At 41.0% G+C, this 25,060-nt stretch overlaps 1 protein-coding gene across 1 annotated transcript in view; it reads left to right on the forward strand.

Moving 5' to 3' along the window:
* RAB3GAP1 (RAB3 GTPase activating protein catalytic subunit 1) overlaps window positions 1-21,104 on the forward strand; it is a 259,144-nt gene extending 238,040 nt beyond the window's left edge. The window contains exon 24 of the mRNA XM_053698235.1: window positions 19,899-21,104. Coding sequence (XP_053554210.1) covers window positions 19,899-20,135 — 237 coding nt within the window. The 3' untranslated portion in view covers window positions 20,136-21,104. The remainder of the gene's footprint in view (window positions 1-19,898) is intronic.
* The last annotated feature ends 3,956 nt before the right edge of the window (window positions 21,105-25,060 follow it).

Below are 25,060 nucleotides of genomic sequence, written 5' to 3' on the forward strand. Positions count from 1 at the left end.
TCTTTGGATGTTGTAAGAGCTTTGAAATATTATGTTGAAGCTTCTAAAGATTTCAGGAAGACTTCTAGTCTATTTGTTGTCTTCTCTAGTTCTAGGAAAGGTCAGAAAGCTTCTGCCATTTCTTAGGCATCTTGGTTAAAGCTTTTGATCCATAAAGCTTATTTGGAGGCGGGACAGTCCCCACCTCAGAGGATAACAGCTCATTCTACTACATCAGTCTCCACTTCTTGGGATTTTAAGAATGAAGCTTCAGTTGATCAGATTTGCAAAGCAGCATACATTTACTAAAAATTTTTGATGTATTTGCTTCTTCTGAAGCAGTCTTTGGTAGAAAAGTTCTTCATGCAGCTATTTCAGTTTGATTCTTCTGCTAATGTTTTAAGTTATTTTCTTTCAATTTATGAGAAAAACTATTTTTTTGTGGATTTAATTTTTTCAGCGGAAAATGGCTGTTTTTATTTTATCCCTCCCTTTCTAGTGACTCTCTTCTGTGGACTTCCACATCTTGGGTATTTCTATCCCATACGTCACTAGCTCATGGACTCTTGCCAATGACATGAAATAAAACATAATTTATGTAAGAACTTACCTGATAAATTAATTTATTTCATATTGGCAAGAGTCCATGAGACCCACCCTTTTTCTCGTGGTTATGTTTTTTTGCATAAAAGCACAATTATATTTCCATTTCCTCTTTTTTGTATGCTTTTTTTTACTCCTTTTTCTATCACCCCACTACTTGGCTATTCGTTAAACTGAATTGTGGGTGTGGTGAGGGGTGTATTTATAGGCATTTTGAGGTTGGGGAAACTTTGCCCCTCCTGGTAGGATTGTATATCCCATACGTCACTAGCTCATGGACTCTTGCCAATATGAAAGAAATTAATTTATCAGGTAAATTTTTTAATAAATTATGTTTTTTCAGTTTTAAATATTTCTGAAACAACTTACATTTTAATTCTAATCGCATGGAGAGTCCACGAGTATGTTCAATTACTTTTGGGAAATTCACCTCCTGGCCACCAGGAGGAGGCAAAGATCACCACAGCCAGAGCTTTTGTATCCTCCCACAATCCCCCAGTCATTCTTTGCCTCAGTAACTTGGAGGAGGTGATGAGGGTTCCTCAAATTCTTTTGTTTTCTCCAAGAGAGTTGGAGAAAGCATTATCTGCTAGTTCTTTAAAGGGCTAGATCTCTGTCCTTTTAGTTTTGTTACACAAAAAGTTAGACAATCTTCCTGACATTCAGTTATTTGTTCAGGCCCTGGTCAGCATCAGACCTGTGTTTTAAATGTGTTGCTCCTTCTCTGAGTTTTATTATGGTTCTCGTGTTCTTCAGTAGGTTCTGTTTGAGCCTATACTTTCTGCTTTAGGTTTTAACCCTCCTTATCTTATTATCCACACAGATAAGGCTGTTTCTTTGTACTTATATGGGTCCCTCCCAAGGTGGTTTCTGATTGTAATATCAGTCAGGAGATCATAGTTCCTTCCCTTTGTCCTAATCTTTCTTCTCAAATGGATCGTCTCCTTCTCTTCCTGGATGTGGTATTTGCCTTAAAATTATATCTCCAGGCTACCAAGGACTTTAGGCAGTCTTCTGCCTTGTTTGCGATTTACGCTGATAGCATAGGGGTTAAGACTTCTGGAACTGCTTTTTTCTTTTAGCTGAGGAGTATCATTCGTTTGGCTTATGAAAAGGCTGGGCAGCAGCATCCTGAGAGAATCACGTCTCATTCTACTCGTACTGCTTCTTCATCCCGGGTTTTAGGAATGAAGCTTCCATGAAATAAATCTGTAAGGCGGCTACCTTTTCTAAGTTTTTCAAATTTTATGTGTTAGCATCAGCTGAGGCTTCTTTTGGCAGATAGGTTCTTCTAGCGGTGGTGCCTTCAGTTTAGGTCCGCCTGCCTTTTATTCTCCCTCTCTATCCATTCTGTGTCCTCTCTGGCTCGGGTATTGGTATCCCAACAGTAATTGAATGGACTCCTGGACTCTCCATGCCATTGGAAAGAAAACAAAATTCATGCTTACCTGATAAATTATTTTCTTTTCTGGCATGGAGAGTCCAGACCCGCCCTTGTGGGGGGTTTTTATGGCGGCATTTTATTTTTTCTAACCTTCAGTCACCTATTTACACTAGTGTTACTCCTACTTTTCCTTTATTCCCTCGGCTGAATGACTAGGGGATTGTGGGTAGTGGGAGGATACGAAAGCTCTGGCTGTGGTGTTCTTTGCCTCCTCTTGGTGACAAGGAGGTGAATTTCCCAACAGTAATTGAATGGACTCGTGGATCAGGTAAGCAGAAATTTTGTTATTACCAAGACACACAGCAAATTTTAACTAGTTTCTTTAATACTATTTAAAGTTTGTAAGCATTTTAAAATCTGGGTAGTTCTTGTTTTTTTTCTTTATTATTCTTTTTTTTTTATTCTTTTTTATTGTTTTTTTTTATTATTATTTTTTATTGTTCTTAGAAAGCAAAGCATAACAATAGGCACAATTGGTTCATTGATAAAATAACATTCCAGAACAAAACAAACAGTAGTTTTGTATAGTTGATACATTGTATAATTGTACAAAACATAGTGGTATTGGCATGTGCCTAATTTTCTATTACAGATAATTCTTTAGTATCTTTCAAGCACAAAACATCCCATAAACATAAGACAAAAACATTAAAATAATAAGAGGTAGAAGGGTAGACTCGTTTCCAGCTTACTGGATATTGACCCTGTGAAATGGTTAGGCTGAAGTCTGGAATGGATTAATAATTCTGCAGGTAGAAAACCCTTTATCGGAAAAGGTTTGGATTTTGGAATATTTGCATTTTTTAAATTGTAGATGTGATGTAAACAATATCTTATGTCATTATACAGCTTATACAGTACATGCAACCTAAAGGTAGTTTTTATATCATTTTTAATACTTTTGTATAATACTCTCAGAAAGATAATTCAGTACAGTAATCATAAAGTTATTAGCTGCTGTTTTAAATAGAGTATCATTTGCATTTTAGAACACAAAAAAACAATCCAAAGACAGGCAGAGAAGACTGTGACTTACAGATTGGGAAAAAATAGTAGTTTTGGAATTCTTGATTTTTGGGATTTGTACCTGTACTTGTTTTGTCCCAAGGTAAAGATTTAATTAATTCTCTCCATTTCTTAAAAAAAAGGGTAATGAGAGTCCACAATCCATTACGCATGGGATGACAACTTCCCACCACACCACTAGGAGAAGGCAAAGATTCCCAAATCCTCAATAGTATTTTATCCCTCCCACTTTAATGGTATGCCACTCTAAATCTTTGCCTTCTAGGAAGTGGGTGAAGACAAGGTGTTCTTGAAATTTGAGAGGGGTTCTCAGACTGATTTGAGGCCCTTTTTTTCCCTCTGAGAACTGTTGTTGAGAGTCAGAGGGAAATTATTGGAGTATGGGGCAGTGTGAAGTTAGTCACAATTCTACCACAAGCGTCGCAGGGACCTGCCCCTTAGCCTCCTCCCTGTCCCTTAACCTACATTACCACTGGATGCTTTATTTTATGCAAGCTGAACCTAGATACTTCATACATAAGGCAAGCAGTGGTTTGGGTGATAGACAGATAAGTATGGTTATTGCACTCACATAGCCAACAGCCTATCAGCATGTACATTCTCTAATGTTACAATATAGCCAGGGGACTTAAGATACCAGAGTTTTATACAGTCTCTAGGATTAATTGGTGTCTATGACAATTTATCTAATGGGGCAGTGGAGGACCTGTATTGGTTTCTTGGCTCTTGTAATCATAATTTTTCATTTATTGGGATAAATTTCTTTCTCATTCACTATTATAAATATTTATTTTGGCACAGAGTGCATTGGCTTCTTTTAGACAGTAGGGAGAGTAGATGCACAGTGACCGTTTTACTCTGAAGTTATCAGTAACGCTATTGAAAGCAATAGGATAGCGCTGACGTACTAAGATTTCTTTTTCCCGCATTTGTACTCGGCTGAAGTGCTTCAACTAGGCTGATACAGTGAATGTTGTTGCAGACTTGCTTTGGTGCCTTCGGTTGGTTTTATGCATTTTGGCGTTGGGGGGATTAAAGCCTCTCCTGACGTTTCAGAGCTCACCTCTTTATTTCTGCATGATGAGGGATCATTGCACAGCCTGCTGTTTCATCTTTGTGGAGGGGTGTAAGACTTTCAATCTTGTCAAGAGCCAGGGTAATTTAGTGTCAGTAGGGGGTCTCTTAATGCTTGTCAGCAGTTATTTTGCCTTATTCTTGCTATTTTTAAAAAAAAATTCTTCTGTGATTGCTTATTATTTAATATTATTATTTTACCTGCTATACTGTGCATATTACATTATTAACATTCTGGTACTGTCCCCATTAAGGTTTCCTCTTTTTAGATAGATCATCTGATGATTTGTTTTAATGTATTTACTGTGATCTGGCTATGCTTGCATTTCTGTAGAGGTTCTAATACTACTATGGCCTCTAAAGAGATTTGCCCTCCCTCTGTTAGTACAGTACTAGAGAGTTACTCAGATTTGGCTGCAGGACTTAAACGATTTCTATGCTCTACTGTGTCGGAGATGTTGGCAGCCTTGCCCCCCTCCAAGTAAGCATAAAATTATTTCTGTTAAGCGCGTGTTTTCTGAATTACCTAGCATTTCTGAATCTTTTTAAAATCAGAACTAAAATGTTTCTTGCAGATTCTAACTCATCAGTCGTCTTCTGAAGGACAGGTGTTCTCAAATGACAAAGAATCCATATCAGACCCTTACCCTACTGAGGAAAAGTCAGTTAAATATATAAATGTAATTTTTAAACCAGCAGTTAAAACTCCAGAGGTTTTTCCTGTGCCTGACTCAATAACTGATATCACCAAGGATTGTTATTTTCTATATTTAAAAGGATGTTTCCGCTTCCTTCCTCTAGCGTAGATATTTGGGATACAATTTCCAGGGTAGATGGTGCTATTTCTACTCTAGCTAATCAGACTACTAATCCCTTAGGGGATAGTACATTTTTCAAAGTCCCGAAGGACAGGAAATTATAGTCTTTCCTCAGGAAGACTTTTATTTGAGAAACTGAATTATTCAGATGTAGAACTCTTTTATAGTCGGCTTGTTAGATTGGCCAACGCTTTTATCTGTGTTGCTGTTGTGGACAATATCAAACTTAATGCAAAAAATTTGGCATTGGCAGTTTTGACAAGACTGGCTCTGTGGCTCAAGTCTTGATCTGCGGACATGGATTCCAATTCTAAACTCTTATCTCTTCTTTCAAGGTCATTCCAATCATTTCTACAGTTATTAAGGTCATTCCAATCATTTCTACAGTTATTGGAGTAATGGGAGTTGTTTATCCCAGGTAAATAAATTTAAAAGAAAGAAATCTTTTTCTCTTCAGACCAGAGTCTCTTTCAAGGAGTCATAATAGACTCTTTATCATTGACACTTTTATTGACGGATCACAGAAGAATTTACAGTGTGCTTGTGCCAAGCTTCAGTCTATCTCTAATCAAACTATGGCTTTATGCATGGAGGATCCAAGCCTGATGATGCAATCCTGTTTGCATCGTCAATGGTGCAAGGACTTCATTTAGCCTTTTCAATGCATTATTTTAGATTTCTCTACAAACGATTCTCTATTCTGGTGGATAAACAATCAACTCTTTCCTCTGGGAGCATCTTTTATTCATCCAAATTGGACAATAATCATAACAGATGTGAGTCTCTCGAGTTGGGACATAGTATGGTGACCCGGGAGGGTTAAGTGAGTTTGGTCTTCTCAAGATTACCAATAAACATCCTAGAACTCCAGGCTAACTTCCGGGGTCTTCACAGCTGGCCTGCCAAAAAAAAATAAAAAAATGGGACTTTTCTCCAATCGGACAATGTCACAACAGTGGCATATTTTAATCACCAAGGGGGGAACTTGTAATGCTCTAGCAGTAGGATAAAGCTTGTATTCTTTCTTGGGCAGAGAAAAATCATTGCACAATTTCAGCTATTCACATTCCAGAGGTCAGGAATTGGGACGCAGATTATTTGAGTTGTCAATTTCTTCATCCAGGGGAATGGGCTCTGCATAAAGAGGTCATCGATCAGATGATAGAACGTTGGATTCTTCCAGAGGTAGATCTCATAGCTTCTGGTTTGAACAACAAATTTCCCAGGTACATTACACAACTTTCTCTCTCAAAGTCGATTTTATCATCAAGACCTCGAGTCTCTCAACTTGAAGAATTGGAGATATAATGCCTGATTCTAAAACAGAAGGGTATTCAGATTGCAGGTTGGTTTAGATAAGGGTTTTAAAGGGTTTAATTTCAGCTCTGTCAGTGCTATTCACAGAGAGATTGCAAAACTTTTAGTCAATCAGAGTTTTGTTCAGACCTTGGTTAGAATTCGTCCTGTTATTAAGCGTATTTCTCCTCCTTGAAATTTAAATTTGGTTCTTAAAATTCTGCAAGGTTCTCTTTTTTGAAGTAAAATGCTATAGACATTAATTTGATCTCTTGGAAAGTTTTTTTGTTTTTTTTAGCTATTTCATCAGCTTGGAGGTTCTCTGAGTTATCTGTCTTTTCCTGTGACTCATCTTATTTTTACCTAGATACGGCTGTTTTTGGAGCAAGATTCAATTTCTTTCCTAAAGTGGTTTCTTCTACTACTATTAATTTAGAAGAATATAGTTCCTTTACTTTGTTCTAATCCTGACAGGTTTCTGTATGCACGCGCGGTTTTGGTTCAGCGGTGCAAGCGGCACAGCATTGGCAGAAGACTGATGTGCCGTGAATGGCCTGAGCCGCTGTATTTAGCACTGTGCAATGGCACAGAAAGGGTGAGTTTAGCACCCTTTTCTCCAACATAGGTGTGTCCGGTCCACGGCGTCATCCTTACTTGTGGGATATTCTCTTCCCCAACAGGAAATGGCAAAGAGCCCAGCAAAGCTGGTCACATGATCCCTCCTAGGCTCCGCCTACCCCAGTCATTCTCTTTGCCGTTGTACAGGCAACATCTCCACGGAGATGGCTTAGAGTTTTTTAGTGTTTAACTGTAGTTTTTATTATTCAATCAAGAGTTTGTTATTTTAAAATAGTGCTGGTATGTACTATTTACTCAGAAACAGAAAAGAGATGAAGATTTCTGTTTGTATGAGGAAAATGATTAGCAACCGTTACTAAAATCCATGGCTGTTCCACACAGGACTGTTGAGAGGAATTAACTTCAGTTGGGGGAACAGTGAGCAGTCTCTTGCTGCTTGAGGTATGACACATTCTAACAAGACGATGTAATGCTGGAAGCTGTCATTTTCCCTATGGGATCCGGTAAGCCATGTTTATTAAGATAGTAAATAAGGGCTTCACAAGGGCTTATTAAGACTGTAGACTTTTTCTGGGCTAAATCGATTCATTATTAACACATATTTAGCCTTGAGGAATCATTTAATCTGGGTATTTTGATAAGATTTTATCGGCAGGCACTATTTTAGACACCTTATTCTTTAGGGGCTTTCCCAAATCATAGGCAGAGCCTCATTTTCGCGCCGGTGTTGCGCACTTGTTTTTGAGAGGCATGACATGCAGTCGCATGTGTGAGGAGCTCTGATACATAGAAAAGACTTTCTGAAGGCGTCAGTTGGTATCGTATTCCCCTTTGGGCTTGGTTGGGTCTCAGCAAAGCAGATACCAGGGACTGTAAAGGGGTTAAAGTTAAAAACGGCTCCGGTTCCGTTATTTTAAGGGTTAAAGCTTCCAAATTTGGTGTGCAATACTTTTAAGGCTTTAAGACACTGTGGTGAAATTTTGGTGAATTTTGAACAATTCCTTCATATTTTTTCGCAATTGCAGTAATAAAGTGTGTTCAGTTTAAAATTTAAAGTGACAGTAACGGTTTTATTTTAAAACGTTTTTTGTACTTTGTTATCAAGTTTATGCCTGTTTAACATGTCTGAACTACCAGATAGACTGTGTTCTGAATGTGGGGAAGCCAGAGTTCCTTCTCATTTAAATAAATGTGATTTATGTGACAATGACAATGATGCCCAAGATGATTCCTCAAGTGAGGGGAGTAAGCATGGTACTGCATCATTCCCTCCTTCGTCTACACGAGTCTTGCCCACTCAGGAGGCCCCTAGTACATCTAGCGCGCCAATACTCCTTACTATGCAACAATTAACGGCTGTAATGGATAATTCTGTCAAAAACATTTTAGCCAAAATGCACACTTATCAGCGTAAGCGCGACTGCTCTGTTTTAGATACTGAAGAGCATGACGACGCTGATAATAATGGTTCTGAAGGGCCCCTAAACCAGTCTGAGGGGGCCAGGGAGGTTTTGTCTGAGGGAGAAATTACAGATTCAGGGAACATTTCTCAACAAGCTGAACCTGATGTGATTACGTTTAAATTTAAGTTGGAACATCTCCGCGCTCTGCTTAAGGAGGTATTATCCACTCTGGATGATTGTGACAATTTGGTCATCCCAGAGAAGCTATGTAAAATGGACAAGTTCCTAGAGGTCCCGGGGCTCCCAGAAGCTTTTCCTATACCCAAGCGGGTGGCGGACATTGTAAATAAAGAATGGGAAAGGCCCGGTATTCCTTTCGTCCCTCCCCCCATATTTAAAAAATTGTTTCCTATGGTCGACCCCAGAAAGGACTTATGGCAGACAGTCCCCAAGGTCGAGGGAGCGGTTTCCACTTTAAACAAACGCACCACTATACCCATAGAAGATAGTTGTGCTTTCAAAGATCCTATGGATAAAAAATTAGAAGGTTTACTTAAAAAGATGTTTGTTCAGCAGGGTTACCTTCTACAACCAATTTCATGCATTGTCCCTGTCGCTACAGCCGCATGTTTCTGGTTCGATGAGCTGGTAAAGGCGGTCGATAGTGATTCTCCTCCTTATGAGGAGATTATGGACAGAATCAATGCTCTCAAATTGGCTAATTCTTTCACCCTAGACGCCACTTTGCAATTGGCTAGGTTAGCGGCTAAGAATTCTGGGTTTGCTATTGTGGCGCGCAGAGCGCTTTGGTTGAAATCTTGGTCAGCTGATGCGTCTTCCAAGAACAAGCTACTTAACATTCCTTTCAAGGGGAAAACGCTGTTTGGCCCTGACTTGAAAGAGATTATCTCTGATATCACTGGGGGTAAGGGCCATGCCCTTCCTCAGGATCGGCCTTTCAAGGCCAAAAATAAACCTAATTTTCGTCCCTTTCGTAGAAACGGACCAGCCCAAAGTGCTACGTCCTCTAAGCAAGAGGGTAATACTTCTCAAGCCAAGCAAGCTTGGAGACCAATGCAAGGCTGGAACAAGGGAAAGCAGGCCAAGAAACCTGCCACTGCTACCAAGACAGCATGAAATGTTGGCCCCCGATCCGGGACCGGATCTGGTGGGGGGCAGACTCTCTCTCTTCGCTCAGGCTTGGGCAAGAGATGTTCTGGATCCTTGGACACTAGAAATAGTCTCCCAAGGTTATCTTCTGGAATTCAAGGGGCTTCCCCCAAGGGGGAGGTTCCACAGGTCTCAGTTGTCTTCAGACCACATAAAAAGACAGGCATTCTTACATTGTGTAGAAGACCTGTTAACAATGGGAGTGATTCATCCTGTTCCATTAGGAGAACAAGGGATGGGGTTCTACTCCAATCTGTTCATAGTTCCCAAAAAAGAGGGAACGTTCAGACCAATCTTAGATCTCAAGATCTTAAACAAGTTTCTCAAGGTTCCATCGTTCAAGATGGAAACCATTCGAACAATTCTTCCTTCCATCCAGGAAGGTCAATTCATGACCACGGTGGATTTAAAGGATGCGTATCTACATATTCCTATCCACAAGGAACATCATCGGTTCCTAAGGTTCGCATTCCTGGACAAGCATTACCAGTTCGTGGCGCTTCCTTTCGGATTAGCCACTGCTCCAAGGATTTTCACAAAGGTACTAGGGTCCCTTCTAGCTGTGCTAAGACCAAGGGGCATTGCTGTAGTACCTTACTTGGACGACATTCTGATTCAAGCGTCGTCCCTTCCTCAAGCAAAGGCTCACACGGACATCGTCCTGGCCTTTCTCAGATCTCACGGATGGAAAGTGAACGTGGAAAAGAGTTCTCTATCTCCGTCAACAAGGGTTCCCTTCTTGGGAACAATAATAGACTCCTTAGAAATGAGGATTTTTCTGACAGAGGCCAGAAAAACAAGACTTCTAGACTCTTGTCGGATACTTCATTCCGTTCCTCTTCCTTCCATAGCGCAGTGCATGGAAGTGATAGGTTTGATGGTAGCGGCAATGGACATAGTTCCTTTTGCGCGCATTCATCTAAGACCATTACAACTGTGCATGCTCAGTCAGTGGAATGGGGACTATACAGACTTGTCTCCGAGGATACAAGTAAATCAGAGGACCAGAGACTCACTCCGTTGGTGGCTGTCCCTGGACAACCTGTCACAAGGGATGACCTTCCGCAGACCAGAGTGGGTCATTGTCACGACCGACGCCAGTCTGATGGGCTGGGGCGCGGTCTGGGGATCCCTGAAAGCTCAGGGTCTTTGGTCTCGGGAAGAATCTCTTCTACCGATAAATATTCTGGAACTGAGAGCGATATTCAATGCTCTCAAGGCTTGGCCTCAGCTAGCGAGGGCCAGGTTCATACGGTTTCAATCAGACAACATGACAACTGTTGCGTACATCAACCATCAGGGGGGAACAAGGAGTTCCCTGGCGATGGAAGAAGTGACCAAAATCATTCAATGGGCGGAGTCTCACTCCTGCTACCTGTCTGCAATCCACATCCCAGGAGTGGAAAATTGGGAAGCGGATTTTCTGAGTCGTCAGACATTGCATCCGGGGGAGTGGGAACTCCATCCGGAAATCTTTGCCCAAATCACTCAGCTGTGGGGCATTCCAGACATGGATCTGATGGCCTCTCGTCAGAACTTCAAAGTTCCTTGCTACGGGTCCAGATCCAGGGATCCCAAGGCGGCTCTAGTGGATGCACTAGTAGCACCTTGGACCTTCAAACTAGCTTATGTGTTCCCGCCGTTTCCTCTCATCCCCAGGCTGGTAGCCAGGATCAATCAGGAGAGGGCGTCGGTGATCTTGATAGCTCCTGCGTGGCCACGCAGGACTTGGTATGCAGATCTGGTGAATATGTCATCGGCTCCACCATGGAAGCTACCTTTGAGACGAGACCTTCTTGTTCAAGGTCCGTTCGAACATCCGAATCTGGTCTCACTCCAGCTGACTGCTTGGAGATTGAACGCTTGATCTTATCGAAGCGAGGGTTCTCAGATTCTGTTATCGATACTCTTGTTCAGGCCAGAAAGCCTGTAACTAGAAAGATTTACCACAAAATTTGGAAAAAATATATCTGTTGGTGTGAATCTAAAGGATTCCCTTGGGACAAGGTTAAGATTCCTAAGATTCTATCCTTCCTTCAAGAAGGATTGGAAAAAGGATTATCTGCAAGTTCCCTGAAGGGACAGATTTCTGCCTTGTCTGTGTTACTTCACAAAAAGCTGGCAGCTGTGCCAGATGTTCAAGCCTTTGTTCAGGCTCTGGTTAGAATCAAGCCTGTTTACAAACCTTTGACTCCTCCTTGGAGTCTCAACTTAGTTCTTTCAGTTCTTCAGGGGGTTCCGTTTGAACCCTTACATTCCGTTGATATTAAGTTATTATCTTGGAAAGTTTTGTTTTTGGTTGCAATTTCTTCTGCTAGAAGAGTTTCAGAATTATCTGCTCTGCAGTGTTCTCCTCCTTATCTGGTGTTCCATGCAGATAAGGTGGTTTTACGTACTAAACCTGGTTTTCTTCCAAAAGTTGTTTCTAACAAAAACATTAACCAGGAGATTATCGTACCTTCTCTGTGTCCGAAACCAGTTTCAAAGAAGGAACGTTTGTTGCACAATTTGGATGTTGTTCGCGCTCTAAAATTCTATTTAGACGCTACAAAGGATTTTAGACAAACATCTTCCTTGTTTGTTGTTTATTCCGGTAAAAGGAGAGGTCAAAAAGCAACTTCTACCTCTCTCTCTTTTTGGATTAAAAGCATCATCAGATTGGCTTACGAGACTGCCGGACAGCAGCCTCCCGAAAGAATCACAGCTCATTCCACTAGGGCTGTGGCTTCCACATGGGCCTTCAAGAACGAGGCTTCTGTTGATCAGATATGTAGGGCAGCGACTTGGTCTTCACTGCACACTTTTACCAAATTTTACAAGTTTGATACTTTTGCTTCTTCTGAGGCTATTTTTGGGAGAAAGGTTTTGCAAGCCGTGGTGCCTTCCATCTAGGTGACCTGATTTGCTCCCTCCCATCATCCGTGTCCTAAAGCTTTGGTATTGGTTCCCACAAGTAAGGATGACGCCGTGGACCGGACACACCTATGTTGGAGAAAACAGAATTTATGTTTACCTGATAAATTACTTTCTCCAACGGTGTGTCCGGTCCACGGCCCGCCCTGGTTTTTTAATCAGGTCGGATAATTTATTTTCTTTGACTACAGTCACCACGGTATCATATGGTTTCTCCTATGCAAATATTCCTCCTTAACGTCGGTCGAATGACTGGGGTAGGCGGAGCCTAGGAGGGATCATGTGACCAGCTTTGCTGGGCTCTTTGCCATTTCCTGTTGGGGAAGAGAATATCCCACAAGTAAGGATGACGCCGTGGACCGGACACACCGTTGGAGAAAGTAATTTATCAGGTAAACATAAATTCTGTTTTTTTTTACATCTGATAACTTAAACTCCCCTTGATTTTTAGTGATGGTAAATCCTAGTGTTTGTTTAACGTTTTGATTTACCATCACTTTAATTGCAATCTTATTCCTTTAATCAGGTCTTCTAGTCTTGGGGAAATTTTAGAGTTCCATCTTTTAAGAATTAAATTTCAGCCTAGTAATAATCACTGTGTTAATTAAATCTGAGTTTGCAACTTCCCAATATTCATTATATAGAAAAATATATAGTTTGACTCTTAAAGCTTTCTTTTCTTTAAGGGAAATTGATTGACCCAAAAATTTGCCTTACATCAAAAGCCTTGAATTGTAAGGCACAACCAGAAACGGTACATTAAGCCTGCCTTAGAATAGCAACATTTATAGCAGTTGCCCTCCTCACTGGAACTTTGATAAGCGTTCAGGGGTTAAATATGCTTTGTTCATTCATTTCACATGAGATTCTTTCCAGGCTGCTGGGAAATTAGAACTTTCTGCTCTAAGCAAGGAATTTTCAATATCTTCAAATTCAGGAAAATTCTTAAAGGGAAAGTCTAGTCAAAATTAAACTTTCATGATTCAGATAGAGCATGCAATTTTAAGCAGATTTCTAATTTACTCCTTTTATCAATTTTCCTCATTCTCTTGGTATCTTTATTTAAATGTAAGCTTCAGGGAACATTTCTCAACAAGCTGAACCTGATGTGATTACGTTTAAATTTAAGTTGGAACATCTCCGCGCTCTGCTTAAGGAGGTATTATCCACTCTGGATGATTGTGACAATTTGGTCATCCCAGAGAAGCTATGTAAAATGGACAAGTTCCTAGAGGTCCCGGGGCTCCCAGAAGCTTTTCCTATACCCAAGCGGGTGGCGGACATTGTAAATAAAGAATGGGAAAGGCCCGGTATTCCTTTCGTCCCTCCCCCCATATTTAAAAAATTGTTTCCTATGGTCGACCCCAGAAAGGACTTATGGCAGACAGTCCCCAAGGTCGAGGGAGCGGTTTCCACTTTAAACAAACGCACCACTATACCCATAGAAGATAGTTGTGCTTTCAAAGATCCTATGGATAAAAAATTAGAAGGTTTACTTAAAAAGATGTTTGTTCAGCAGGGTTACCTTCTACAACCAATTTCATGCATTGTCCCTGTCGCTACAGCCGCATGTTTCTGGTTCGATGAGCTGGTAAAGGCGGTCGATAGTGATTCTCCTCCTTATGAGGAGATTATGGACAGAATCAATGCTCTCAAATTGGCTAATTCTTTCACCCTAGACGCCACTTTGCAATTGGCTAGGTTAGCGGCTAAGAATTCTGGGTTTGCTATTGTGGCGCGCAGATCGCTTTGGTTGAAATCTTGGTCAGCTGATGCGTCTTCCAAGAACAAGCTACTTAACATTCCTTTCAAGGGGAAAACGCTGTTTGGCCCTGACTTGAAAGAGATTATCTCTGATATCACTGGGGGTAAGGGCCATGCCCTTCCTCAGGATCGGCCTTTCAAGGCCAAAAATAAACCTAATTTTCGTCCCTTTCGTAGAAACGGACCAGCCCAAAGTGCTACGTCCTCTAAGCAAGAGGGTAATACTTCTCAAGCCAAGCAAGCTTGGAGACCAATGCAAGGCTGGAACAAGGGAAAGCAGGCCAAGAAACCTGCCACTGCTACCAAGACAGCATGAAATGTTGGCCCCCGATCCGGGACCGGATCTGGTGGGGGGCAGACTCTCTCTCTTCGCTCAGGCTTGGGCAAGAGATGTTCTGGATCCTTGGACACTAGAAATAGTCTCCCAAGGTTATCTTCTGGAATTCAAGGGGCTTCCCCCAAGGGGGAGGTTCCACAGGTCTCAGTTGTCTTCAGACCACATAAAAAGACAGGCATTCTTACATTGTGTAGAAGACCTGTTAACAATGGGAGTGATTCATCCTGTTCCATTAGGAGAACAAGGGATGGGGTTCTACTCCAATCTGTTCATAGTTCCCAAAAAAGAGGGAACGTTCAGACCAATCTTAGATCTCAAGATCTTAAACAAGTTTCTCAAGGTTCCATCGTTCAAGATGGAAACCATTCGAACAATTCTTCCTTCCATCCAGGAAGGTCAATTCATGACCACGGTGGATTTAAAGGATGCGTATCTACATATTCCTATCCACAAGGAACATCATCGGTTCCTAAGGTTCGCATTCCTGGACAAGCATTACCAGTTCGTGGCGCTTCCTTTCGGATTAGCCACTGCTCCAAGGATTTTCACAAAGGTACTAGGGTCCCTTCTAGCTGTGCTAAGACCAAGGGGCATTGCTGTAGTACCTTACTTGGACGACATTCTGATTCAAGCGTCGTCCCTTCCTCAAGCAAAGGCTCACACGGACATCGTCCTGGCCTTTCTCAGATCTCACGGATGGAAAGTGAACGTGGAAAAGAGTTCTCTATCTCCGTCAACAAGGGTTCCCTTCTTGGGAACAATAATAGACTCCTTAGAAATGAGGATTTTTCTGACAGAGGCCAGAAAAACAAGACTTCTAGACTCTTGTCGGATACTTCATTCCGTTCCTCTTCCTTCCATAGCGCAGTGCATGGAAGTGATAGGTTTGATGGTAGCGGCAATGGACATAGTTCCTTTTGCGCGCATTCATCTAAGACCATTACAACTGTGCATGCTCAGTCAGTGGAATGGGGACTATACAGACTTGTCTCCGAGGATACAAGTAAATCAGAGGACCAGAGACTCACTCCGTTGGTGGCTGTCCCTGGACAACCTGTCACAAGGGATGACCTTCCGCAGACCAGAGTGGGTCATTGTCACGACCGACGCCAGTCTGATGGGCTGGGGCGCGGTCTGGGGATCCCTGAAAGCTCAGGGTCTTTGGTCTCGGGAAGAATCTCTTCTACCGATAAATATTCTGGAACTGAGAGCGATATTCAATGCTCTCAAGGCTTGGCCTCAGCTAGCGAGGGCCAGGTTCATACGGTTTCAATCAGACAACATGACAACTGTTGCGTACATCAACCATCAGGGGGGAACAAGGAGTTCCCTGGCGATGGAAGAAGTGACCAAAATCATTCAATGGGCGGAGTCTCACTCCTGCTACCTGTCTGCAATCCACATCCCAGGAGTGGAAAATTGGGAAGCGGATTTTCTGAGTCGTCAGACATTGCATCCGGGGGAGTGGGAACTCCATCCGGAAATCTTTGCCCAAATCACTCAGCTGTGGGGCATTCCAGACATGGATCTGATGGCCTCTCGTCAGAACTTCAAAGTTCCTTGCTACGGGTCCAGATCCAGGGATCCCAAGGCGGCTCTAGTGGATGCACTAGTAGCACCTTGGACCTTCAAACTAGCTTATGTGTTCCCGCCGTTTCCTCTCATCCCCAGGCTGGTAGCCAGGATCAATCAGGAGAGGGCGTCGGTGATCTTGATAGCTCCTGCGTGGCCACGCAGGACTTGGTATGCAGATCTGGTGAATATGTCATCGGCTCCACCATGGAAGCTACCTTTGAGACGAGACCTTCTTGTTCAAGGTCCGTTCGAACATCCGAATCTGGTCTCACTCCAGCTGACTGCTTGGAGATTGAACGCTTGATCTTATCGAAGCGAGGGTTCTCAGATTCTGTTATCGATACTCTTGTTCAGGCCAGAAAGCCTGTAACTAGAAAGATTTACCACAAAATTTGGAAAAAATATATCTGTTGGTGTGAATCTAAAGGATTCCCTTGGGACAAGGTTAAGATTCCTAAGATTCTATCCTTCCTTCAAGAAGGATTGGAAAAAGGATTATCTGCAAGTTCCCTGAAGGGACAGATTTCTGCCTTGTCTGTGTTACTTCACAAAAAGCTGGCAGCTGTGCCAGATGTTCAAGCCTTTGTTCAGGCTCTGGTTAGAATCAAGCCTGTTTACAAACCTTTGACTCCTCCTTGGAGTCTCAACTTAGTTCTTTCAGTTCTTCAGGGGGTTCCGTTTGAACCCTTACATTCCGTTGATATTAAGTTATTATCTTGGAAAGTTTTGTTTTTGGTTGCAATTTCTTCTGCTAGAAGAGTTTCAGAATTATCTGCTCTGCAGTGTTCTCCTCCTTATCTGGTGTTCCATGCAGATAAGGTGGTTTTACGTACTAAACCTGGTTTTCTTCCAAAAGTTGTTTCTAACAAAAACATTAACCAGGAGATTATCGTACCTTCTCTGTGTCCGAAACCAGTTTCAAAGAAGGAACGTTTGTTGCACAATTTGGATGTTGTTCGCGCTCTAAAATTCTATTTAGACGCTACAAAGGATTTTAGACAAACATCTTCCTTGTTTGTTGTTTATTCCGGTAAAAGGAGAGGTCAAAAAGCAACTTCTACCTCTCTCTCTTTTTGGATTAAAAGCATCATCAGATTGGCTTACGAGACTGCCGGACGGCAGCCTCCCGAAAGAATCACAGCTCATTCCACTAGGGCTGTGGCTTCCACATGGGCCTTCAAGAACGAGGCTTCTGTTGATCAGATATGTAGGGCAGCGACTTGGTCTTCACTGCACACTTTTACCAAATTTTACAAGTTTGATACTTTTGCTTCTTCTGAGGCTATTTTTGGGAGAAAGGTTTTGCAAGCCGTGGTGCCTTCCATCTAGGTGACCTGATTTGCTCCCTCCCATCATCCGTGTCCTAAAGCTTTGGTATTGGTTCCCACAAGTAAGGATGACGCCGTGGACCGGACACACCTATGTTGGAGAAAACAGAATTTATGTTTACCTGATAAATTACTTTCTCCAACGGTGTGTCCGGTCCACGGCCCGCCCTGGTTTTTTAATCAGGTCGGATAATTTATTTTCTTTGACTACAGTCACCACGGTATCATATGGTTTCTCCTATGCAAATATTCCTCCTTAACGTCGGTCGAATGACTGGGGTAGGCGGAGCCTAGGAGGGATCATGTGACCAGCTTTGCTGGGCTCTTTGCCATTTCCTGTTGGGGAAGAGAATATCCCACAAGTAAGGATGACGCCGTGGACCGGACACACCGTTGGAGAAAGTAATTTATCAGGTAAACATAAATTCTGTTTTTTTTTACATCTGATAACTTAAACTCCCCTTGATTTTTAGTGATGGTAAATCCTAGTGTTTGTTTAACGTTTTGATTTACCATCACTTTAATTGCAATCTTATTCCTTTAATCAGGTCTTCTAGTCTTGGGGAAATTTTAGAGTTCCATCTTTTAAGAATTAAATTTCAGCCTAGTAATAATCACTGTGTTAATTAAATCTGAGTTTGCAACTTCCCAATATTCATTATATAGAAAAATATATAGTTTGACTCTTAAAGCTTTCTTTTCTTTAAGGGAAATTGATTGACCCAAAAATTTGCCTTACATCAAAAGCCTTGAATTGTAAGGCACAACCAGAAACGGTACATTAAGCCTGCCTTAGAATAGCAACATTTATAGCAGTTGCCCTCCTCACTGGAACTTTGATAAGCGTTCAGGGGTTAAATATGCTTTGTTCATTCATTTCACATGAGATTCTTTCCAGGCTGCTGGGAAATTAGAACTTTCTGCTCTAAGCAAGGAATTTTCAATATCTTCAAATTCAGGAAAATTCTTAAAGGGAAAGTCTAGTCAAAATTAAACTTTCATGATTCAGATAGAGCATGCAATTTTAAGCAGATTTCTAATTTACTCCTTTTATCAATTTTCCTCATTCTCTTGGTATCTTTATTTAAATGTAAGCTTAGGAGCTGGCTCATTTTTGGTTCAGCACCTGGGTAACGCTTGCTGATTGGTGGCTACATTTAGACACCAATTAGAAAGTGCTACCCAGGTGATGAACCAAAAATGGGCCAGTTCCTATCCTTAAATTCTTGCTTTTTCAAATAAAGATACCAAGAGAACGAAGAAAATTGATAATAGGATTAAATTAGAAAGTTGCTTAAAATTGCATGCTCTATCTGAATCATGAAAGTTTAATTTTGACTAGCCTAACCCTTTTAAGCCATTTTTGATGCAGTTTATATAAATATGACTGACCTTGCTTCATTATAAGAGTTTTATACCAAATAGAGATTGAGTAATTACCTAATTTGAATAGTTTAATATTTTGATCTAATAAACCTAAAGACCAGTTTGATCCATATCTTTAAGTTAAATTCAAGTAATAACTCATTGGTTGTAAATAGGCATAGAACTCCATAGAGAAAACATAGTAGAACGAGTCCCAAAAGCTTTGACTACCCTCTAATTCACCATCTCTATGTTGAGCTACAAATTAATCTGATGTCAGGCCCCATCATTAGGGCTTGTGCAAAGCTGCTTTGTCCAGGTGACACTGCACGCGATATTCCCCGAGCTCCCTCCATAATCAGCTCCTACTCCGATCTCATCAGCTCCTCTGAACTACACAAAGTCTGTATAAGAGGCAAATAGAAACTGCACAATTGAAATTGTCATTAGTATAGTTCACTGGTTTTCAAACCTAACCTCAGACTTCCCTAACAGGCCAGATTTTCAGGGTTACTTTGGGTGAGAGAAGGTAAAATACCCATGTTTACTGAGGAGCTGATTATTTCACCTGTGCTCATTTAATTTCTCTTAAAAATAAACATCAGAATGGCTTCATGGTTGAAGAATTTAGTTGAATTTAATTGGTTTCCTATTAAAAGGCATTATGGAAATAGACCAGTAGCACCTGTGTAATCCTTTGTCTTCAGTGTTGTGTGTATTGTGTGTCATGTTCCTCATACTAATTAACTCAGTCTAACCCTTTTGTAATCATCCTAGACTTGTTTTGTTCTTGTTCTATCATAACTTCCTTTCTCATCCTTTCCCAAGCTGACTGAATCTTCTGATGAGGTAACCTATAGCATTTCCACCTCATATCATTGTTACTTTGCTGAAGGTCTACAAGACAGACCAAAAGCATCTCCACAATTGTGTCATTTTTAGTTTTGTTAACACTTACTAACATTCAGCCATTAGATTGGAGTCTAGAAGAATAAACATCACATACTTCTTGCAGCTAATAATTAATTTGAGATCCTCAATATTTTCCAGTCAGTTGGAATTGATTGTTGCTTAAATGAGTTGGTATATCATTAAAACTCATGTAATTGTCTTCTACCATTAATCATAATATTGTTAATTTGCTTCTCTGTAGTCAAATGTTTAATATGTTTTACCACAGAAATGTAGCTTGTTTTCTAAACAAGGCATTGTGTTTTGTTTAAGGCTACGACTTTAGGCCCTGCGGAGGAGGAACTCAAAAAATCAAACTCCTTAGACGAGAGAAGGTCCATGACAGGGACCGATTTCCCACCGCCAGCTGGTCGTGAGGTTATTTTACGTATCAGCATTCCAAGGCCAGCTCCGTATTCCAAAACACTACCCCAGCGTATGTACAGCGTCCTTACTAAGGATGATTTTAGACTTGCAGGAGCATTTTCTTCTGATACTTCATTCTTCTAAAGCCGTGATCATCTTTTCAGGCCTCTGATCTGTTAATGTTACCATCACTGCAGTTCAGGGGTCTTGTCCTAAGAAGAAATAGAAACGCTTCTAAAAAAAGAGAAACAAGGACTGAACCCTGGAACTATTTGTTTGCTTCAACACAGATTTGTTCATATTTTGTTGGATTTATGTTTGAAGATAAAAGTATTTAATAGGCTATTGTGTGTTGACAAAGGTGACACAGAACTGCATTAAATATCTTCTTGCAATTGTATTGTAAGGCTGCAAGTCCAATCAATGTTAGAGGTATTCATGGCACTTTGAGATTGTAATATTAAATGTTTAATTATGCATACAAATTGCAATATACTCGCATTATTTATTTTGTTCCCTTTCCCTGCAATTTAACTCCTAAAAATTGTGGGCTTTCCAAATGATACGAGAATTGGAAGAGTTCACTGGAGACTTATCTAGCCTATCACTGCTATATTCTACACAGAACTCAAGCAATAGTGTAAAAATCAACTCAAAGTGTATTTGTTTACTTTTATTATGGAAGCTTAGTTTACAATATGGTGGTTCCCATTACTTTAATGAAGAAATAAGTGTAAACATTTATGATAAACAACTGAAATTTAAAAAGCATCTGAATATTATTCTCAGGCTTAAAATGATTGTAAACTTAGGCACTTTAATACACAGTATATAAAATTAATCTTAAAAACAGGGGCACTTTAATTTATTAATTTTTTTAAAGACGTTTCATTTGTAAAATAATTACTGTTTAGTTATGGCAAACAATAATTTTTAAATTAATTTTATATACTATGTATAAAGGGCCTAAGATTACAATCACTTTACTGTATCATTAAATATATTATTTTATCTAGCATTTATTTAGTATTTAATGTTCTTTTTAAATGGTTGTATCTCATCATTTTAAGCAACAAATGTAAAAATAGAAAAATAAACTTCTTTCTTTCTGTCTCTCAAATTGTGGTCAATTACACACAGATTAGTCCAGAGAAACCTGTAATTGTTGCATTAATGGGCAGATATAGCATATATAATAAAATATGTCTTAGCCTCTATTGCCTTAAAAGGTTTTGATGGTTTATAAGTAATGTTTACTGATAAAGTGGCAAATTACAAATGGGGCGTTAACCGTTATGTGGAAGCAAAAAATGGTTTATCGTGGGTGTTTGCCGCTGGTATTACAGCTGAAAGTATATATATATTTGTGTGTATGTATGTATGTATATAGATATTTATAGGGTTAGATTGATATTGTATCAAAATACCATCAGATATATGTAGAAATGATGTATTTATGAATAAATAGAACATATTCTGAGAAAAACATTGGAATATGAGTCCACGGATTCATCCTTACTTGTGGGATATTCTCATTCCCTACAGGAAGTGGCAAAGAGAGCACACAGCAGAGCTGTCCATATAGCTCCCCCTCAGGCTCCACCCCCCAGTCATTCTCTTTGCCGCTCTAACAAGTAGCATCTCCACGGGAGGGTAAAGTGAATGTGGTGTTAGATTTGTAGTTTTTATTTCTTCAATCAAAAGTGTATTTTAAAATAGTGCCGGTTTGTACTATTTACTCTGTGGCAGAAAGTGATGAAGATTTCTGCTGAGAGGATAACGATTTTAGCATGTTGTAACTAAAATCCATTGCTGTTCCCACACAGGACTGATGAGTACCAGAAAACTTCAGTTGGGGGGAACAGTTTGCAGGCTTAACTGCTATAAGGTATGTTCAGCATTTTTTTCTAGTCAAGACTTAGTAATGCTAGAAGACTGACAAGAATCCCCATGTGGGGAAGGTAAGCCATATTCTGAGACTTAGTATAGAAGGAAGGCTTAATTAAGAGGGCTCAAAACACTGGTGGACACTATTAAGCGGCAATTGATTATTTTATAACAAAAATCTGATCTTTTTACAAGTTTTTATTACATTTGGAACGTTTTTATGGGTTTTATTCCACATGGCATATATTTAGACACCTATTTAGGCTTGTGAAGGCCCCACAACTCCAGAGTGGAGAGGGAGGGGGCCTAGATTTCGCGCCTCAGTTGCTCAGTTGATATTGCAGACAGCTTCATGCAGCTTCACGTGGAGGTTCCAAAGATTACTTGAGGACTTCATAGAGGCTTATTTTCCATCAAAACTAATCACCAAGGAAGGTAGGGCCACAGCAGATTGCTGTGGCATGGTGCTGTAGTTTGCTAACCGGTTGCCAGCTTTAGTTTGCTCCGGTTTGGGCATTAAGGGGTTAATTGACTTGAAATTCACTGTGCAATCATTTCAAAGCATTAGGATCATATGGTGAAAATTTCATAAAGATTGGGTTATTTTTTCAGATTTAGTAAAAAAGTGCGCTTTTTATTATTTAAAGGCACAGTACCGTTTTTTCTAAAATTGTATTTTTCTGTATTTGAGTGAAGTCTGTTTAACATGTCTGAGCCTACAGATAGACGTTGTTGTATGTGTTTAATTGCCATGGCGGAACCCCCTTTACATTTGTGTTTAAAGTGTGCTAAGGTATCTAAGCATTTTAAAGACCATGCAGTGACACTTAAAAATGTAGCCCAAGATGATTCTTTAACGGAAGGTAACGAGGATAGTCCACCTTCCTCTCCCCATGTGTCGACACCAGTTACGCCCGCGCAAGTGATGCCTAGTACCTCTTGCGCATTGGCCCCTATTACATTACAACAATTAGCAGCAGTCATGGATAATTCCCTTGCGGCTTTTCTATCCAAACTGCCAGTTTTTCCTAAAAAGCGTGATAGCTCAGTTTTAAGAACAGGATGAGCAATCAAAAGCTTTGGATGATTTATCCGTTGTACCCTCACAACACTCTGAAGTGGCAGTGAGGGATGTGCTGTCCGAGGGAGAAATTTCTGACACAGGAAAGGTTTCTCAGCGGGCAGAATCAGATTCTTTAGCGTTTAAATTTAAGCTGGAACACCTCCGCGTACTGCTTAAGGAGGTTTTAGCTACGCTGGATGATTGCGACCCCATGGTGGTCCCAGAAAAATTGTGTAAAATGGACAAGTTTCTAGAAGTCCCTGTATACACTGATGCGTTTCCGATCCCGAAGAGGGTGGCGGATATTGTAACTAGAGAGTGGGAGAGACCAGGTGTACCTTTTGTTCCCCCCCCCCTATCTTTAAGAAAATGTTCCCCATAACTGACCCCAGGCGGGACGTGTGGCAGACGGTCCCTAAGGTAGAGGGAGCAGTTTCAACACTAGCCAAGCGCACAACCATACCAATAGAAGACAGTTGTGCTTTCAAAGATCCTATGGATAAAAAATTAGAAGGTTTACTAAAGAAAATATTTGTTCAACAAGGTTTGCTTCTTCAACCGATTGCCTGCATTATTCCTGTAACTACTGCAGCGGCTTTCTGGTTTGAGGCGCTGGAGGAGTCGCTCCAGAGGGAGACTTCATATGACGAAGTCATGGATAGAATTCATGCTCTAAAGCTGGCTAATTCTTTTATCACAGATGCCGCATTACAATTAGCTAAGTTAGCAGCGAAAAATTCTGGTTTTGCCATTATGGCGCGAAGAGCGCTTTGGCTCAAATCATGGTCGGCTGACGTGTCGTCCAAAACAAAATTACTAAATATTCCTTTCAAGGTAAAAACCCTTTTTGGTCCTGAGTTGAAAGAAATTATTTTGGATATCACTGGGGAAAAGGGCCATGCCCTCCCGCAAGATAGACCGTTTAAGGCCAAAAACAAGGCTAATTTTCGCTCCTTCCGCAACTTCAGGAGCGGCCCTGCTTCAACCTCTGCAACCGCAAAGCAAGAGGGTAACGCTTCACAGCCCAAAGCAACCTGGAAACCTTTGCAGGGCTGGAACAAGGGTAAACAGGCCAAGAAGCCTGCGGCTGCTACTAAGACAGCATGAAGGGGTAGCCCCCGATCCGGGACCGGATCTAGTAAGGGGCAGACTCTCTCTCTTTGTTCAGGCTTGGGCAAGAGATCCCTGGGCATTAGAAAATCGTTGCTCAGGCATATCTGAGAGAATTCTAGGACTCTCCTCCAAGGGGAAGGTTCCACATTTCTTGTTTGTCTTCAGACCAGACAAAGAAACAGGCGTTCTTACACTGTGTAGAAGATCTATTAAAGATGGGAGTGATATATCCAGTTCCGATTGCAGAACAAGGACTGGGGTTTTACTCAAACCTGTTTGTAGTTCCCAAAAAGGAAGGAACTTTCAGGCCAATCCTGGATCTAAAAATTCTAAACAAATTCCTCAGAGTTCCATCATTCAAAATGGAAACCATTCGGACAATCTTATCGATGATCCAGGGAGGTCAATATATGACTACCGTGGATCTAAAGGATGCGTACCTACATATTCCTATCCACAAAGATCACCATCAGTTCCTAAGGTTCGCTTTTCTGGACAAGCATTACCAGTTCGTGGCCCTTCCTTTCGGTTTGGCCACTGCTCCCAGAATTTTCACAAAGGTGCTAGGGTCCCTTCTGGCGGTACTAAGACCGCAGGGCATTGCAGTAGCACCTTATCTGGACGACATCTTAATACAGGCGTCGTCTTTTCCCAGAGCCAAGGCTCATACGGACATTGTTCTGGCCTTTTTAAGGTCTCACGGGTGGAAGGTGAACGTCGAAAAAAGTTCTCTGTCCCCGCTCACAAGGGTTCCCTTCCTGGGAACACTAATAGACTCGGTAGAAATGAACATTTTTCTGACGGAGGTCAGGAAGTTAAAGCTTTTAACTACTTGCCGAGTTCTTCATTCCATTCCTCTGCCTTCTGTAGCTCAGTGCATGGAGGTAATCGGATTAATGGTGGCGGCAATGGACGTTGTCCCTTTTGCCCGAATTCATCTCAGACCACTGCAACTGTGCATGCTCAAACAGTGGAATGGGGATTATGCTGATTTGTCTCCTCAAAT

This window comes from Bombina bombina, chromosome 1 (genome assembly GCF_027579735.1).
Source record: "Bombina bombina isolate aBomBom1 chromosome 1, aBomBom1.pri, whole genome shotgun sequence".
NCBI lineage: Eukaryota > Metazoa > Chordata > Amphibia > Anura > Bombinatoridae > Bombina > Bombina bombina.